The sequence below is a fragment of the Neofelis nebulosa genome, chromosome 5, assembly GCF_028018385.1.
Source record: "Neofelis nebulosa isolate mNeoNeb1 chromosome 5, mNeoNeb1.pri, whole genome shotgun sequence".
NCBI classification, from domain to species: domain Eukaryota; kingdom Metazoa; phylum Chordata; class Mammalia; order Carnivora; family Felidae; genus Neofelis; species Neofelis nebulosa.
This window is the reverse complement of record NC_080786.1, coordinates 2,049,124-2,068,878: the sequence shown is the minus strand read 5'-3', so window position 1 is coordinate 2,068,878 and position 19,755 is coordinate 2,049,124. Positions and strand designations below refer to the sequence as shown.

General features: G+C 48.0%; 1 protein-coding gene across 2 annotated transcripts in view; it reads right to left on the bottom strand.

Moving 5' to 3' along the window:
* Positions 1 to 19,755, bottom strand: part of SUSD5 (sushi domain containing 5) — an 81,825-nt gene that overhangs the window by 19,043 nt on the left and 43,027 nt on the right. For both annotated transcript variants that reach the window (XM_058729279.1, XM_058729278.1), the window contains 2 exons: positions 18,226 to 18,344; positions 4,329 to 4,517 (listed from right to left, as the gene is read on the bottom strand). In XM_058729279.1, the coding sequence (XP_058585262.1) occupies positions 4,329 to 4,517; positions 18,226 to 18,344 (308 nt within the window). The remainder of the gene's footprint in view (positions 1 to 4,328; positions 4,518 to 18,225; positions 18,345 to 19,755) is intronic.

Here is a 19,755-nt window from a genome sequence, read left to right as displayed (position 1 = left end):
GCGCTGGCAGCTAATGGTTCACAGACAGGCCCTTCTCTGGACAACTGCCCTCGGTGGAACGAGAACCGGCCTCGGTGCCCCACACACAGCACGTCACCCAGCCCAGCAGCCAATGCCGGATGGATACAGAGGAACTCGGAGCCGGCCTCCTCGCTTCCAGTGGGACCGACCCTGTGGCACAGTTCGTGAGGTCAGGCAAAGGGAGAGGGCTGCTGGGGTCACATCGATCTGCCCCTCACCTCTCCTGCCTCCCTGCCCACTTTCCTCCGCTGATAAATCACACGCATCTGCACAGGCTCTATGTGTAGACAATGTGACCCAAGACATCCCGCCAGTTTTCAGGTGTCTATACAAGGCCAGCTTTGAATGGAATAGCCTTCCCACTAGCCTTGACCTCCTGAGCCTCCAGAATGTCAGACAGCAAACTCGTCAGAGCCCCAGGCTGTTTTAAGTGCGACCTCCGCTCTCCAGAACCCGAGACACCTGCTGGCAAAGACTAGCTTCTCACAAGGAACAGACGGTTGTAAGTCCCAGGATGCCTCTGGTTACTCGGTGGAATAGGGGCTAGAGTCAATAACATACAAGGAAGCGGGCAGGGAGCCAGAGTCAGGCGCAAAGCCCCTCAGATCCCGTAAGTGAGGGGGCCTGACTGCTCTCTTGGATCAGCATGAAGGTGAAGGGGAAAGAACATTCCGTGAGATTCCATTCATCTCGCAGGTCCTGCTCTAAGTGGTGCAGCGGCAGGAACCCCATGCGGGTGCCCGTGTTTTCCTATGAGCGAATTAAGACTCGGGGAAGTCAGGAAAACAGTTCAGTCTCCCCTTCTCTTCCGAGCTTTTCCAGCCTCATTTACACAGACTGAAGTTTCTCCCGCCTTAAAATGACAAAGTGAGCACGCAAACGAAATAAACCCTCACAGTCTCTCTGGTCCCCCGATCCTCCCCCGGCCCTGCCCTGTGTCCCTGCCTCGTTCTGGTGGCGAGCAGGCAGCAGGAGAGCTTTTAGGATGACTCGTCTGCCCTCACCTCTTCCTCACCCCGCCTCACTCCTGTGCTCGCGGCAACATGGCCCAGGAGCGTCGCGCTCCCCACGTTCACACCGAGACCACGAGGGCGGCCGAGCCTCCTTGTGCTGCGAAGCTAAGGCACCCGCTTCAGCTTTCATTTACTTGCTCTCTGCAGCCTCTCGCATCGCCGTCTGGAAACACACACGGCCTCCAAAATTTCACCTGGTTTCCAGCTTCCCCTCCCACCTCATCATCTGCTGCTTGGGACTCTCTTGAGGCACCTGGTTCGTAGAGTTCCCTTTAGTGCTGGGACAGGCTGGCTCAAGTGCACACACAGAGCACCTGGGCGGGGCCAAGCGAAGGGATGTGAAGTGGCCCCTCAGCCCACAGCAGGCAGAGCCGTTTTCCAAACCCAGCGGGGTCCAGCCCCCGAGCGGCCCCTCTCCCAAGATGACTTTTCCCCAACCGGAAGCAGTTCTCTTGCCAAAAGATGGACGTTCACTATAAACCTCCATGTGCCAAAGGGAGTGGAATCCCTGGTGAGGATATTCTCGCCACACACACACACACACACACACACACACACACACACACACACACACGCCCCTTATAATGACACGGCTAGTTTGAACGTTAAATCTACAGGGCAACGAATACTGTAAGAGTCTGTATACTCAGCCAGGGATAGAAACCAGAATTCCCGCCCCACAGCTGAAAGCTCTAACAAGTCTGCCTTGCTGTGCGAAAATAAACACGGCAGCACACACACAAAACCTGCATTTAGTTCTCACTCCACTGGAGCCCGGTAAACAGCCCAGCCCGGGGGCGGGTGGGCGTGGCTCCCGAGCGGGTCAGGCTCCAAGGCCGGAGCCTCACCAGAAATGAAGCCCGCTCCGCTCTGGGAACAGTCTGGGGGCGGGGGTGGGGGGGCGGTGGGCTCTACTCTGGGGTGCCGCAGTCTACAAACAGGAAGCCGGGGCCTCAGGCCTGGTTTCCTCCAGCAGGTGAATGATCAGAACCGGCAGGGAGGCTCCCACCTGCCACCAAACAACAGCGAAGTCGCCAGGATGAGTCAAGGGCTGAAAGATCACCCCACAGGGCTTTTTGTTACTAGTCTGCAATTTCTTGTTACTAGTCTGCAACAAGGCGAGTAGATACCTGGAGAGCACGTTTTTAGAAGCTGTCATAACAATTTGGCAGGGGGATTTTATGTCTATTTATATAAAAAAAAAAAACCACCAGTATTGTATTTGGGGCTTTAGGTTAGCTGTATATTACTTGGCTTTCACTATACTTTGTGCTAAAGCATCAGTCTGCCAATACTAGAAAAGAATTTTCAATGGTGCACAGAGAGTTTGAGAAGTAGTGAAATAGGGAATTTTAAACAATCCCATTCGTTACAAGATACTCCAAGAGGAAAAAGATAAGCCACGGAATGAGAGAAAATGTTTGCAACACACTTAAGAAAGCTTTATGTGGGGCACCTGGGTGGCTCAGTCCGTCAGTTGAGTGCCGACTCCAGCTCGGGTCACGATCCCGCCATTCGTGGGTTCGAGCCCCGCGTCGGGCTCCGTGCTGACAGCTCGGGGCCTGGAGCCTGCTTCCGATTCTGTGTCTCCCTCTCTCTCTGACCCTTCCCCACTCACACTCTCTCTCTCAAGAATAAATAAACATTAAGAACAAACTTACAAGACAGTTTTATGTAAGAGAGAAATCCTACATGAGGTCAATAATTTGAATCAATTAGAAAAATGGGCAGAAAGGCTCCGACAGGCATTTTACAGAGGAAATGCTAGTGCCTGATGAACATGTGGTAATTGCTCAGCCAGGGAAATAAATACTACAAGCAAGTGACCGCAGAGCAGTCCCTAGGTTGGCAAAGGTAAAAATGTCACAGTCCTGAGGGTTGGTGAGGAGGCTGGACGATGAGGGCTCTTAGACATAGCTAGTCCAGAGAGTGAACTGCTCAGAATACTCTAGAAAATTCTGCAGCAGCATCCACCGACACCGAACACACGCTAACCCCCGGAAGGCAATTCCACTCCTAGGAACCAGCAGGGAGACGCTCGCATGTGACCCAGACGACCCGGATGAGAACAATCGTGGTGGTGCAGCTTGCAAATGACAAGCCAAAGGTCCGCCGGCAGACCGCAGGGACAGTGCTGCTGTGTTCACCCTTCGCAGGCAGCAGCACAGACAACTAACCACAGCTCGGGCCACAGCACGGATGCATCTCATAGACAGGACATCACCCTAGTCTCCTTGTGGTTCCCCCGTGGGATCTGTGGGACGTTCTAGGGACAGACTGCCCAATAAATGCGTTACTATTGTGCTTCTGGACTCATTCCCCTCTGTGGAGCCAACCTCTGCTTGGTACCCAGATGTCGCGGGGGGGGCGGGGAGGGGTGGTCAGGAAGTGGCCCCCAAAGGAGCCTTGGGGTGAGAGGAGCCTCCTGAGGTCAGGGAACAATTCAGAGTCCGGCAAGAAGCCATAAGCCCAGGTCATGAGGAGGGAGGCCAGGCTGTGGCTGGGGACAGTGATTTCTGCTACAGGGAGAATCCCCCAGGATGGTGGGGGGTGGGTGCAGAAGCCTGAGACCCTCAGGTTTATGACGATAATGGAGTGGGGACACCTGGGGGAATCAGATCAGGTTTCTGGTGTCTGATGTCCACCCGGAATCGTTAGTCTCAACTAAATATCTGCCTCAGGCTGCAGCCCCGGGAACAGAACGAGGTGGCAGGACAGCGGCGGGCAGCTGTCGTCGGTGGGGCCAGACCACACAGCTGTCTTGGAATATCCTCCCGGCGTCACCCTCCACCCCCAAGACAGCCCCAGGACGACTCAGGGGCAAAGAAGCAGGGCTTGCATGTGAGGCTGTGGACCCGCCCCGGTGGATGAGCCCCGGGCTCCTGTCACAACCCTTAGCGAAGCCCTCAAGGTCCCCACAAAGGTTAAGCCCAGTCGCGAGACCCCCCCACACTCGGGGAAGCCCAGCTTGCATCCTGCGTTCATGCCCGACCCCCGGCCCGGGTTACAATCAGGGTTCCTCTTTACCACAAGCACTGTTACTTGGTTCGGCATGTTGATCAGATTTCCAGGGAAATAAGTTAGAAAGTTAACCTAAGGTCAAGTGCAGACGTGGGCAGGTCCAGAACTCGGCGGGGGGGGTGGGGAGGTCTGAAAGCCTCTTTCAAAGGTACCTTTGTGGAGAAGAGGCCACCCCAAGCTGCCGGCAGAAGGGGCGAGGCCCCGCTCACGGTGTGTGGGCGCCCGGAGGGGGCCCAACCCGGGGGTGGGGGTGGGGGCGGGGGGGGGGCTTACCTTTCCCGCAGGCCTGCACCAGGCCGTACCACTCCCCGCAGCTGTTACACAGCAAGGTGAAGGCCGATCCGCGGCGGCCGGTGGCGGGGCCCGGGGCGCACACGTACAGCAGCTCATCCCCGGTCTCCAAGCCCGTGCGGCCCTGCAGGATGGTGTGTGGGAACGAGGGCGGGTCTCCACACGGCTTGTCTGAAGAAAAGGAGGCAGCAGTCAGCCTTTCCCAACTACCGGGAGAAAACAAACCTGAACGAACAAACAGCTCTCCCCCTCCCGGGTGCTGCCTGCACCCTGAACTGGGGTCACAGGGCCCACTTCGCCTTCACCCTGGCGCCCCCAGAGCCTGGCCGGATGCCTGGCACCAATGGGGCACTAACGACAAAACACCTGCTTGGGGGCGCCTGGGTGGCTCGGTCGGGTAAGCGTCTGGCTCGTGGCTTCAGCTCAGGTCACGAGCTCACAGTTCAGGGGTTCGAGCCCCATGTGGGGCCCTGTGCGGACAGTGTGGAGCCAGCCTGGGGTTCTCTCTCTCCCTCTCTCTCTCTCTCTGCCCCTCTCCGGCTCCCCCCACGCTTGCGTTCGCATGTGCGCTCACTCTCTCTCACATGCGCGCGCGCTCTCTCTCTCAAAATTAAATAAACTTAAAAAAACTTGTTGAGTGAATAAATGTGCTACAAAGTGCTACAACTTTGTATCTTGAAATTGCCAGGCAACATTACCCACGAATGTCTCCTCCCAAGGAAGACCCAGAGGCGAAGGTCTAGCAGCAAAGCTCCTTTCCGTCTTACTAACGAAAGCCAACAGATAGATACTCTTGGTCGAAAAGCTAAAAGGCTACAGATAGATACTCTTGGTCGAAAAGCTAGAAGGCTACGGACCAGACGGTACAGCAGAAGGTGCCCCTCCCTTCCCCCAGCCTCTGATGGCGACACCGTCACCAGCTTGGTGTATGCAAAAAGCACAGATATACCAATATATGTACACGTGTCTGTAGACAGAGCTAGGTATAGTTTTGTGTGTGGTTTTAACCTAAGTTTCTATCATATGTATTACCGATAGCTGTTTTTTGGAGCAGTTTTAGGTTTACAGCAAAGTACAGTGGAAAGTACAGAGGGTTCCTATGTGTCCCCCGAGCCCGTACAGGCACAGTGTCCCCTATTATCCACGTCCGACACCACGGGGGGCACATTTGTTACAAACTCTGAACCCACACTGTCATGCCACTTTCACTGGAAGTCCACAGTTTACATTCGGGTCCCTCTGTGGGGGAGCCCCACGCTTGGCTCTAAAGATGAAGAAGAGCCCCCCCTCCCCCATTCCCTGGAACCTCTTCCAGGGCTTTGCCCTCAGGCTGGTCCCGAGAGTCACTTTTGGGGAATGAGGCCCAGGTTTCCTTTTAAACCCTTGTTCTAAATGTCCTCTGAGAATGTTTTTACTGGTGTGTATATATATATATATATATATATATATATATATATTTTTTTTTTTTTTTTTTTACTGGACATGAGCCTGTTAGCCATGAATGTAGGCTGGTTTGTATTAAAACTTGCAAATTGCTTATGAAAAACCCAAGACGTCAGCCAGCGACGGAGCCCTGAAGGTGAGAAGAAGAGGATCCGAGCTTTCCTGCCTCCGCATCAGTGGGAGCCCTGGGGTCCGGCTCATGTGAGACCCTTGGGTTCAGAGGTCTGTGGGACAGATCCCAACACGGAGTCTGACTGCGTGGAATGACACTCTTAGCTGAAGGAAGAGGTTAATGGTTACAGAGCTGGGGCTTGAGACACGGGTCAGACTCCACCCTCGAGGTGGGCAGGGCCACTCCTGGTGCGATCCGAAGCCCCTCACCTACCCGGTCCTCTCACGTAGGGGCAGACACAATAAATTCCCTTCAAAGTACACAAAATAACTTCGTGTTCCCACTAAGATTTCCGGCTTCAAATTTCCCACCATTAAGTACGAGGTTATCTGTAGGGTTTTCATAGATGTTCTTTATACAGTTGAAGAAGTTCTCCTCTGTTCCTAGTTTGCTAAATCCTATCTCGAAAGGGTATTGATTTTGTCAAATGCTTTTCTGCATCTATCAATACGATCATGTGCGTTTTCTTCTTTAGCTCGTTGATGTCATGGGTTATATTAATTGATTTTTGAATGTTGCACCAGTCTTGCGTACCTGGAATAAATCCCACTTGGTTATGGTGTATAATTCTTTCTTATACGTTGTTAGATTCAAATTGCCTATGTTTTGTGGAGGATTTTTGCATTTATGTTCATTAGCTATTGGTCTGTGGATTTACCTTCTTGTCATGACTCTGTCTCATTTTGGTATTAGGGTTATGCTGATCTCATAGAATCTAACTTCTGGAAGAGGTTGTCTTAGTAATTGGTATTATTTCTTCCTTAAATGTTTGGTAGAATCTTCTGCAAACTCATCTGGGTCTGGTGCTCTCTGTTTGGTGAGGTTATTAATTATTGGTTCAACTTCTTTCCTTACGTGCAGGGCTGTAAACTAGAAGCCTATTTTTTCCCTAACGTTTTAGAGCTCCTTCCACATTAGCACTTTAAATTACCCCAATCTTCTGAAAGGCTATACCATAGCAAATTATTTAATCATTACAGACATTTTGATTCCAACTTTTCAGTGTTTTCAAAAAAATTTTAAGTTTATTTATTTATTTATTTATTTATTTATTTAGAGAGAGAGAAGCAAGGCAGGGAAAGAGAGAGATGAAGAGAATCCCAAGCAGGTTCTGCACTGTCAGTGTGGAGCCCAACCTGGGGCTCAGACCCACAAACCATGAGATCATGACCTGAGCCGAAACCAAGAGTTGGACGCTTAACCTACTGAGCCACCCAGGCACCCCTCAAGTTTTCAAAAACAATGCTACAGAATGACCAGCTCATTTCGGCACATATTTTATTAGGATAAACTTCTAGAAGCGGAATTGCTGCGTCAAAGGGATGTGGTGATGCTTGTTTTTCGTTTTCAAAGAAAGGAAATAATTTTTAATTTGAATTTCCTCTTCTAGTTTTATGTTGGAAAGGAAAGCCTTTCCGTCAAATTACCTAAGAGGCATATTGCTTAAAAGAAGACATGCTAAAAAAAAAGAAAAAAAAGATGAAAACAGAAAATAGGACTTGTGCCTGAAGCCACCCTGATTAGCCTGTCAGCTTGTAATTCTGGTAGCGGTTTCTCAAAGAGAGTCGTTGCCATGCATGTTCTTTCACACAGGAGGTTTTGAATGAAAAATGGTGTGGTTGTACTTTGGGAAGCTGGCACAGAGTACTGCATTTTAACCCCAATTGCCTTGACTGTGAAGCCCAGGAGCTCAAGTGTTTGCTTCACGGGTGGGGCAGGTACAACAGGCGGCCATCTGAAACTTGCCACAAATCCAGGGGTCCCCCCAGCCGAGCAGAGAAGCGTCCACTCAGTCTGAGTTCACTGGGTTCACTCGGCCTGAGCAGGGCATCCTGGGAAGAACGGACCAAGCCTCAGTCAAGCAGGCTGGCCCGGATTCCAGCTAGCACCTCAGGGGCTATAGCCTCCCTCGCTCTCTCCACCCTCCTCGGCTGGCCAGGACTCGTGCTGGACGTGCGAACTTTCTCTCCTCTTCCCAGGATCTAGTCCTGGAAACCGGAGGCTCTTGGTCCAACACTCACTATCAAAGGACCTGTAAATCCCATCGGTCTCACACGGTGCTATCTGTGGGACACGACACCAACTCCTTGGAAGGAAAATCCAGGGGCAGAGTCACTGTTCCGAGAGTCGACAAAGGGGTGCTTCAGGCCAAATTCGCAGCCTGCCAGATTCATGGGATCTTCTCCCTCGGAGTTAATTTGCAGAATGGCACAGGCTGGAATCTGGCTCGGGAAAACCGCAATCGTGCTGCTGAGGGTCTGCATACACACACCATGTATTTCTGAATTTCCCGCAAACGCTCAAGACAGGAAACGCACGGCTTCTTGGTGGTGTAATTTCAGAAACTCCAGGACAACAGTTCTGTGTGCTAACACAACCAAGCACATGTCAAAAGCACCACCCACGTCCAGGCACAACTTGAATCATTTCTTTTCATTAACCTTCCCATCTTGAACCTCCCGAGGGAGCTTGGGGAAGCAGCTGGCTATATACCTGGGTCCTATTCTCTTCAGGGAAACTTCCATTTGGGCAGCCTTTATTTCTACTTCTCCATTATTCCGCAGGTAGGGACTGCGGTTGGTGAATTTCTCAGACCCTCAAGCTGGATTTCAGCAATTGCAACATAAAGAGCAATTTCTATTAGTTTCCCTTCCAAGAAAAGAGATTTTATAGAAGATCTTGTCTATAAAATCGTATTATAAAATAAACAACTCATTTGCCAATCACAGCTTGTGAAAACCAGTTTCCACAGGTTTAGAACTCATATAAAACTTGATGCTTCTCTTTTGCGAAACTTGAAGCCTACAGACCCTCATTATTACTTTGCAAAACCAAAATGTAGAAATTCTGATACAAATGCTCAGCCTTTCCTCCTTCCTTTCGGTGTTTCTAAGCTATGTGAGGCAGCTGTCTTCTGGGCTAGCCTACCCCGTTCCGTCCCACCCTACTCACCCCATACACAACCAGCGCTGCCCTCCCCATTCTGTCCAATTTTGTTCTTAGTCCCCAAGCTCTTCAAACTTGAACATGACCAGAATCACATGAAGGCTGGTAGTGCACACACTACACACACACACACACACACACACACACACACACACACTCTCTCTCTCTCTCTCTCTCTCTCTCTCTCTCTCTCTCTCTCATGCACACATACACACACACCACTCTGAGTTTCTAACTCGGCAGAAGGTCATGGTTAGGGCCCAAGAATTTGCATTTGTAACAGGTTCCCAGGTGATGTTAGTACTATTTGGTCCAGGGACCGTTCTTGGAGAATTACTGCTCTAGATAAAAACCTACCCCCCAAAACGGGCTAAACTAATATATGGCGATGGGAATCAGAACAGAGATTGCCTTGGCTCTGCTGGGATGAGGACAGGCAGAGGAGTTTTGGAAAAGGGCTCCAGGGAACTTTCTGGGGTAAAGGAAATGTTCTGTATCACAACTGGGTGTTGGTTACACAGGTGTATAAACTCATCAAATTTACACATTTGTCAAAACTCATCAAACTTAAGATCTGTGCATTTTGCTGATATAAATCATACCTCCATGAAATAAGTCAATTTAAAAAATACCTCCCGTCCAGAAAGTCTGTAATTTATTCAGCATGAGGTATAAATGGGTGAAAATTACTCACAACCTCTCCCAAGGGAAACTGCATTTGACAAGGATCTGTGCCTTTTAGGGGAGTGGTTTCCAATTTGCAGACTTTCTACCCTGGAAGTATTGCAGTATTTGCAAGGTGTGGGAAAGCTCATACGCAGTTAAATCCTGTGTCAATCAATAAATTTAAATCAATTACTGTCACATGGAATCTACAAGATACCAGTTCCGGAGTTTCCCCTCCTAAAAATAATTTTCAAAAGTTCTAGAATGAAATGATATCATGTCTGGCATTTGTTTTAAAATATCTCAATGGGGGGCGCCTGGGTGGCTCAGTCGGTTGAGTGTCTGACTTCGGCTCAGGTCATGATGTCACAGTCTGTGAGTTCGAGCCCCGCGTCGGGCTCTGTGCTGACAGCTCAGAGCCTGGAGCCTGCTTTGGATTCTGTGTCTCCCTCTCTCTCTGCCCCTCCCCTGCTCACGCTCTGTCTCTCTCTGTCTCAAAGATAAATAAAAACATTAAAAAAAATTAAAATATCTCGATGGGAAAAAAACACTGGAGAAAATAGATGAAATCAAGTTGGCAAAATATTGCCTACTGAAGCTGGGTGATGGGCACATGGGGATTGGTGATACTATTCTTCCTGGTTTTGTTTGTTTGAAAGTTTTCATGATAAAAAATTTAAAAATTATCCATATGGGTATTTCTTATACAAGCCAGAAAACCTGAAAAAAATCACAGGGAAAAAATGCCACAGGAAAAATTAAAATTCTCTTTGAATTTCACCAATGATAACCATTGTTAACATGGGTTTTGTTTTCAGTTTTGCACACACACAGTATCTTGCCACACTATGATATAACTGTTTTGTTCTGTAGCTTATTAATTTAACATTATATTGTGGTATTTTCCCTATCAACAGATAATTGAATCATTGGAATTTACTTGTAAATCACTATATATTAATCCATTTGTAATGGATTTATCAGAGTGGACTCCCCTACTGTTAAACATTAACTTTGTTTCCAATTTTCCCTACTAAGTAATTAATATCTTTGTAACATACTTTTGTACCTATCCAAGCTCATTCCTTAGAATAAAATGTTCAAAGCAGAATTGATGGATGAAATGGTATATGAATTTTTTGAAAGGGCATACATATTTTTAAAGCTTCTGACAGGTTATGCCAAGTTGAATATGAGTGTTTTAAGAATCTACACCCCTCAGTGGTGTATAATCTTGCCTGTTTGTCCTCAGCACCCTGGGGACTATCATTTTCATAAACTTGGACAATTTCATGAACCAAAAAAGTGATTTCTTATACAAACATGCATATGTTTAAATTGGTAAAAAGAGTTGAATATTTATTGACCAACTGTATTTCTTAAAAGTATTTCTGTATTTCGGTCTTTACCTTATCAACCTATAAGGTTGCATCAGTACAACAATGCATTGTCTCACCTTCCCAAATTCTTAACCAATCACTTAGCACTAACTATCAAATGCTCCACCCATTCTTCTCCCACTGATCTGAAGTCTCACCATCCACTATGTACTGATATACTCCCACTATATACTAACACTTAAGCACATTGGGTCTGTCTGGGTACTTCCAGCCTTCTGCTTTCGAGGATTTATCTCCTGTGCCCTCTACAGTGCCAAAGGATTTTGCTTACTATAGCTTTAAAATGTATTTTGATATCTGAGCCCTTCTCATTATTTGAGGAATGGAAATATGTGAGTGAGACGGAAGGCTAAAATACAACGGAGGCAGGTGTGAGTTTAGGGCAGGCCGTTGCAAGCCGGGTAGGAAGTCTGGAATTTGTCCAGTGGGGAAAGGGGGACAGTTAAAGAGTTTAGAGCGGGAGAGAACACAATCCCCGTGGCACTTTAGAAGGAGCACAGTTGCAGGGTAGAGAACGGATTGAGGAAGCAATCTGAAAACTGAAGGAGCAGTGAGGAGGCCATTTGAGACGTCCAGGGGAGCAGGACAGGGGCTGATGTGACGTGCAGATGGCAAGAGCCAGGTGAATCCGGGAGATACTGAGAAGGGAGGTTTTGGGGAACTTATAACAGAGAAGTTGTGGGAGTAAAGGAGAGGCTGGGGCAAGGGAGAGGGTAAGGAGGTTAAAGGACATGAGCACAGTGCAGGACTGGTGGCGTTCGAGGTGCTAAAAGAAGCATCTGTAAGTAGCCGCGTGTGTGGAATCTGAGGCTTAGTGGAGACCCCTAGGCTTAGGGAGACCCCAAATGAGTATCTGGATGAAAATTGAAGCCACTGCGGAGTTAGGGGAGATGAGGGCCCAGGTGAGAGTCCCAGGAGGTGAGCAGAGAATGAAGAGTTCATACGGGTCACACCGCTGCAGCCAGGCAGATACACAGGAAACCGAAAGGAAGTCAAAGGAAAACGTGTTTCAAGGATGAAGGCATGACCAAGTACTTAAGGCTGCGGAAATAGCAAGCAAAATGCACCCCAGTCGTCCACAGGGAAGCCTCCAGTAGCCTCGGTGAGAGCACTTGCACTCACGTGATAGGACAGAAGCCAGGAAGCAGTGGACGGAGGGATGAAGAAACGATGGGAGGTGAGATCATAGAGACGGTGAATATAGAGGAATTTTAGGGCCATGAAGCGGAGGAGAGAGGGAGGATGGCAGCTAAAGATAGCCGTTCAATGAGTGTATGAATTATTTTCTAAACAGTTTCATTTCCTCTGACTCCTCAAAGTAATGCCCTCTCTTTTGAAATGTCAACACCTTTCACTTGTACCATAATTCCTCTCTGTTTGCTTGCTGATTCCAGCTGACCAGTGGTGTGCTGGTAAATACTAACAACAGGCTCTTGGTTGGGGGTGGGGGCGGTGGGGATTGTCTCTGCCAGGAGGCTGACCCTGTCTAACGCAGCACGCAGTAGACAAGGTCTTAGTGCAATTTCTGACACAGTTCCCGAGAAATCGTGGTTATAAAAGGAGCCTGAAATAATTAAAGACAGGCAGAGGGATATATGTAGGAGGATGCTCAATCATGGTATTATTTATTACAACAAAAACCACACAACTACCGAAATGTCTGAGAACAGGAGGACGTCTAATTTAGGGTACATTCATAATAGGCTGTTGTAATAGCCATTAAAAAAAAAATCATCCTTTGGAGCATATTCACTGTCATGGGAAGATGTACATTACGGAGTGAAAAAGACAGAATGCAGACCTATATATGGTCCATAGAATCCCAAATTGGTGAACTAAATAAAAATGCAGGGTAAAAAGATTTGTCTGACGATGAAGTACTTCTCTCAAGGCAGACTTGTCGTGAATGATTTTCATTTTCTTTTTTTAATTTTTTCAAAGTTTATTTTTGAGACAGAGACAGAGTGTGAGCAGGAGAGCGGCAGAGAGAGAGGGAGACACAGAACTCGAAGCAGGATCTAGGCTCTGAGCTGTCAGCACAGAGCCCGATGTGGGGCTCGAACCCACAAACTACCCTAGGACCCAGCAATAGCACTGCTAGGAATTTACCCAAGGGGTACAGGAGTGCTGATGCATAGGGGCACTTGCACCCCAATGTTCATAGCAGCACTTTCAACAATAGCCAAATTATGGAAAGAGCCTAAATGTCCATCAGTTGACGAATGGATAAAGACGATGTGGTTTATATGTACAATAGAATACTACTTGGCAAAGAGAAAGAATGAAATCTGGCCATTTGCAGCAACGTGGGTGGAACTGGAGGGTATTATGCTGAGTGAAGTCAGTCAGAGAAGGACAGATATCATATGTCTGCACTCATATGTGGATCTTGAGAAACTTAACAGAAGACCATGGGGGAGGGGAAGGGGGAAAAATAGTTACAGACAGGGAGGGAGGCAAACCACAAGAGACTCTTGAATACGGAGAACAATCTGATGGTTGCAGGGGGTGGGGAGAGAGGGGAAAGTGGGTGATGGGCACTGAGGAGGGCACCCGTTGGGATGAGCACCGGGTGTTGTATGGAAGCCAATTTGACAATAAATCATGTTAACAAAAAGAGAGAACCGTCTACTCTCAAAAAGTCCTTACTGCTCTTAAAGAGGTGAGCATCCAGCTCCCACCTCGATGACATAAAGGAAGGGAAGAACCCCTTCTCTGTTTTCAGGGGAAACACAGGCAATTGTCCAGGATGCAGAGGAAGCAGTGTGCAGTGCTGAGCAGGTAAGGCGGCTGGTAGGAAGGAGCAGCCCGGCCAGGGGGGGAGACAGAGGCATACCTTTCAGGGAGCCTTGGGGGTGCACCAGGGAGGGGGCGAGAAGAGACGTGACGCCTGCAGACGTCAGGCCCTCGACCCCACAGACGAGCCGCCAAGAGAAGCAAAGCCAGAGAACCCACGCGGAGGCCGCGTATGCCATCGGCATCCAGCTGGTTAAAAATAACTTCACTTATTAGTTTAAGTGAGATCACCAGAGGGCTGGAAACTCACTGTCAGTGAAACAAAAATACTGGAAGGAAAATAAGAAAAGTCTACATTCATGATGAGCTTTATTTCAAAAAAGAAACCCAGGAAGGAAGCTGCCAGGATATTCCACAGGCTCTGTTTTCCTTCTGAGCTCTTTATGAGGCCCACGTCTGCCATTTTCGGAGTGAACACGCTTCGTTGTTCCCATCTTGCCAAAGAGAAGTGGGAGCACAGAGTTAAGTGCCGTGAAGCATCGTCAGGGAAAAGGCAACCTCAGGAGGGGATACTGCCCTGGTGCCTATGCTGAACCACACCTCACCTCCACCACCACAGGAGCCGCAAGGACGCCCGTTCCCCTCGGCTTCCGCTAAGGCGTTACACCTTCAGCACACAGGTTTCCCTTGTTGACTGCGCTGTCAACAAAGGCTCCACTGAGGAAAAGTAACGGCTCCACTGAGTAGGGCGAGGGCTGCACGGGAGCGGTTTCAAGGCTCAAAAGGATGAAAGGAGGCTCTGAACAGGGACGGCGCTCTCTCTGAGTGACTCTGGCAGAATCCATCCTCCTTTTCTAGAATATTCAAGAGAGAGCAGCCCTCCATCCCTAACACCCCCTCAGCATGCATTCCTCAGTCCCCTTCATGGCCCACCTGAAGCCTCCTCATAAATCAGGCCTGTAGGACCAAGACTCCAGTCTTCCCCACATGAGGCTATCCCTCTCGACCTGGAGGTGAGGGGAGGCCAGGCCAGGCTCAGGCAAAGTGTTCTAGGAGGCAAGACTCTGGAGCACTAATGAGCCACACACAGTGCTCCCTCTACTAAAATGACATCACCCTTCACATAGGCTGACAGCCATCACGAATTGGCTTCCCGTGTCGGTTCCCATGATTCAGACTGTTTTTTGTTTTTCCTGTTGTTGTTGTTGTTGTTGTTTTTGGAGAACTTCGTAGACCATTTTTTTGTTGTTGGAAATTTTTTATTTTTACATAGTTTAACGTTCCAGAAAAATTTTAAGAATCAGGATTTCCACAAAGCTGTTTATCCAGGGGGGCACGGCACGGATGGCTCAGTCGGTTAAGCATCCACGTGCGACTCTTCACTTGGGCTCAGGTCATGATCTTACGGCTGGTGAGATCGAGACCCGCGTTGTGCTCGGTGCTGAAAGCACAGAGCCTGCTTGGGATTCTCTCTTCCTCTCTCTGTCTCTGTCCCTCCCCTGCTCTCCCTTGCTGTCTCTCGAAATAAACATTTAAAAAAACAAAACCCGAAAAACCCATTTATCTGGATTTACCAAGGTGTTTTCATTTCACCCATTTGCTTTATCATTTCCCCCTCTCTAAATAGATAAATAGATATATGATAAATATAGATATCTATTTATACAGAGACAAACATATGTATGTTTGTGTATATATATCTATATATGTATGTATATCTGTATCTGTAATTCTTTCCTGAACCACTTGAGAGTATACTGTAGATATGATGTCTCTTCATCCCTAAAACCTTGGTACACATTTCCAGAACAGGGATATTCTCTTACACAATTGCAGTACAGTTACTAAACGATTATCTAATTCCTAATCCATATTCAGATGTTATCAATTATAGCTATTTCCTTCTGGTCCAGGATACGGCCCAGGCTCACAAATTATATTTTGCATTTTGTCGTCATCTTTTTAGCCTATTTTAATCTAGAACAGTTGCTTTGCCTTGCTCCTCTGAGACATTTTTAAAGGCATTTTGTAGACTGTTTCTCAGTTTGAGTTTGGCTAATGTTTCTTCATGATTAGAGTCAAGCTATGCCTTTTTGGCAGGAATAGCCCTGAATTGAAGTTGTGTTCCTCTGAGTGCGCTATATCAGAAGGCACATTGCGTTGGTTTGGCAAAAACTCAGTAATTCTGGAGTTGCTATCACGGCTTTGAGCTTGGTGCCCTATGGGATGTGAACTGATGTTTCCAAACCCTGGCTTCACGCACTACACTTGCATAGATGCAACCTGTCTGAAGGCCTGTGAGGCGGGAAGCCCAGGCTACCCTGTTGGATGATGATGAACAATGGTTCAGTGGCCCCTGGTGCCCTAGCCAACAGCCACCAACTCCCAGAAGCAAGGCCACCTAACCAGCCACTGACTGTAGACTCCTGAATGAGCCCAGCTGAGCCCAGCAGCAAAACACAAACCGCTGGTCCAAAAAAGGCGGTGAACTCAATAAATAGTTGTTTAACGCCACCACATTGTGGGGTATTATGTTACGTAGTGAAAGCTAACTGACACCCCTTGTTATCAGGGAAAGAAAAGAATCAGAAGCCCCACATATTCACTGAAGGAAGAAAGTCATGCTCTCTTTCTTCTGGCTCTGTTCTGTCTCTCTCAGGGATCTGAGCTTTTGCCTGTGTTTGGGATTTAAAGGATCATTCTAATTTACTTAGGTGATTTTGAAAAACAAACCATGGGTATTGTTCTCCCCAAGCCCTGCAGAGCAAGGCCACATCATTCACTAGCTCGACTGGGCAGATACTAGGAGACTCTCCCAACACACCCTTCCATAGCAGTTAGCAAATGAAGAAACCCTTCTGGAGGAAGAGCCCGGAGGAGCAGAGAAACCTGTCACTGATAAGCATCTAACGGGCACCAGCCAGGGCCTTGGGGTTCCCCTGGCTCTCTGACTTCCCAACTCCTCTGACCCCTTCCTCCGAGATTAGGATTGGTGCCTCTAGAATGCAGCCTGAGGGTTTGTATTTCTAACAGGTCCATTTGGTATTTCTCATCATCAGAGCGGTTTGGGACACTCTGCATTAGGAAAGCAGCTCTCGGAGTGCCTGGGTGGCTCAGTCGGTTAAGCGTCCGACTTTGGCTCAGGTTCTCACGGTTTGTGGGTTCGAGCCCCACATCAGGCTCTGTTCTGACAGCTCAGCCCGGAACCTGCTTGGGATTCTGCATCTCCCTCTCTCTCTGTTCCTCCCCTGCTCTCACTCTCTCTCTCTCTCTCAAAAATAAAGATTAGGGGCGCCTGGGTGGCGCAGTCGGTTAAGCGTCCGACTTCAGCCAGGTCACGATCTCGCGGTCCGTGAGTTCGAGCCCCGCGTCAGGCTCCGGGCTGCTGGCTCGGAGCCTGGAGCCTGTTTCCGATTCTGTGTCTCCCTCTCTCTCTGCCCTTCCCCCGTTCATGCTCTGTCTCTCTCTGTCCCAAAAATAAGTAAAAAATGTTGAAAAAAAAAATAAATAAAATAAAGATTAAAAAAAAAATAAAAAAAAAAAAAAAAAAAGGAAAGCAGCTCTCAAGCTGGACGATGTGTTAAAATCACTGAAGAGCTTTAAAGAACCCGAATGCCCAGAACATTTATATCTGAATGTCCAGGGCTGGTACCCAGGAATCAGTACCTCTTAAAACCTCCCAGATGAGGCCAATGTGCAGCCAAGCAGCACGTATGCTGATTTCCAGCACTGACGAGTAAGCAGCTGTCTTTTGCCCCGTTTGCACGTACACCCCCCTCTCAACAGCACGTGTTTCTGATAATGAAGGTGTAGTGATTTCAGTGCAATGAGATGCTATCCTGGAGACTCCACTGTGGTTTTCTCACTGCTCAGCCGATTTACCAGAGGGAAGCAGAATTATCCATCCTTGGAGCAGCTTCCTAAATCCTGTACATTTCCTTTTGGGGAAACAATGATTTTTTTTTTTTCTTTTTAGTGTGCTGTCCACAGCGAAGACAGACCGAAGGACAAGTTGTATCAGCAACTGTAGCAGATGTTGCAGGGGTCTGCCCCGCATCCCCTAGACGCCTTGATCGTTTCCATGGTGGTTCCTGGTGGGCACTTTTGCATCTTTGCCGGAGGGTGGCACTCAGGCTACTGGAACCCTCTGCCAGCACACATCTTAAACCAGAAGAGCCTGGGGAGTGACATCTCCCTGAAGCAGCCCTTATCCAATGACTGACAGGTGCAGTGGTGTGGATACCCCTGCCTTTTCACCCCTGATCCGGGAAACTGGTGACCTTCACTGTCTCCTGAGATCTCCCGTAGGACCGAGCCAAAGTTACCCATCACCTCACCGCCACTGTGGACTTTGCTGAGTATGGCACCCCTGCTTTCTCTGCCCACTGCCCCACCGCCCTACTGGCTTTTCTTTGGAAGCCTTTCTCGTCGCAAGGTCTGCTTCCGGAGAATGCAGCCTCGGATGGCAACCACCATGCACACCCTCCAGAACCTTTACAAGGGTTCTGGCACTGACCTTCGTCCTTCATACAGAGGGCATTGGACCTGCCACCAGGAACCGGGTTGCTTTCAATTCTCACGTCCACGGCTCTCACGATTTGCTGCTCACCCCTCCCCTTGCTGCACACGGTTGTCCTGAAACACACAAAGAAGACTGTGTCAGGGGGACTAAGAACGGGAAAGAACAATTCTTTTCTGCTGTCGGTTCGGAATCAGCAGACATTTTTCTGATTTAGGATCTTTGGCTGAAAGCATCCGTAGGGAAATACTCTCCCCAAACACATGTCTACGGTTAGGAAGACACAGGTGATGCTTCAGTGAGGCCGAATGTACCAATTCAAGTTTCAGAGGAAGGACCTCATTGATCTTTTCTAGTGTATGGTTTTGTTTTGTTTTGTTTATTTCACAAAATGCTGCTTTTTTTATTAGTTCCTTTCTTTGGGAGGGGGTTTTTCTGTTCCTTTTCAGATTTCTTAAGACGGGTCGTAACTTAGTTTATAAACCTTTAGCCTTTCCTCTTCTCTAACACAAACATTTAAATGCTTTACGTGTTCCTCTGGGTACTTAGTAGCAGCTTACAAGTTTGAGAATGTTATCGTTTTAATATCATTCAGTTCTACATACATGCTACTTAACAAACAATAATTTATCTTTGCCCCATGATATATTTAGGGGTATCTTTGGTAAACAGCAAGTAGTAGATTTTTTTTTTTAATCTTTGTTTTCTAAATGAAGCGTCCCATCTATTTTAATCTAATTTATTTTTTTAAATTTTTTTTTTTTTCAACGTTTTTAATTTATTTTTGGGACAGAGAGAGACAGAGCATGAACGGGGGAGGGGCAGAGAGAGAGGGAGACACAGCATTGGAAACAGGCTCCAGGCTCCGAGCCATCAGCCCAGAGCCTGACGCGGGGCTCGAACTCACGGACTGCGAGATCGTGACCTGGCTGAAGTCGGACGCTTAACCGACTGCGCCATCCAGGCGCCCCTATTTTAATCTAATTTAATCACAGATCTCTGTGAATTGAAACCTGCCATCTTTCTATGTTCTGTTCATTCTTTCTTCCTCTCTTTTCTTTCTCTTATTTTGATTGTTTGAATTCTTTTTTTTTTTTTTTTTTTTTTTTTTTTTGGCACTCCCTTTTTCTGTATGGGTCTGTAAGTTATATGTCCTTTTACTATCCTCTTAGTGGTTACACTGGAGATTATGTATTCTTCCTTGACTTTTTAATATTACTTTCACGCTCTTCTCCAACAATACAACTTAAAAATACTTAAAATACTATGTATTGGGGCACCTGGGTGGTTCAGTTAGTTAAACGTCTGACGTTGGCTCGGGTCGTGATCTCGCAGTTCATGAATTTGAGCCCCACGTCCACCTCTGTGCCGACAGCTCAGAGCCTGGAGCCTGCTTCGGATTCTGTGCCTCCCTCTCTCTCTGCCCCTCCCCTGCTCATGTTGTTTCTCTCTCTCTCTCTTAAAAATAAACATAAGGGGCGCCTGGGTGGCGCAGTCGGTTAAGCGTCCGACTTCAGCCAGGTCACG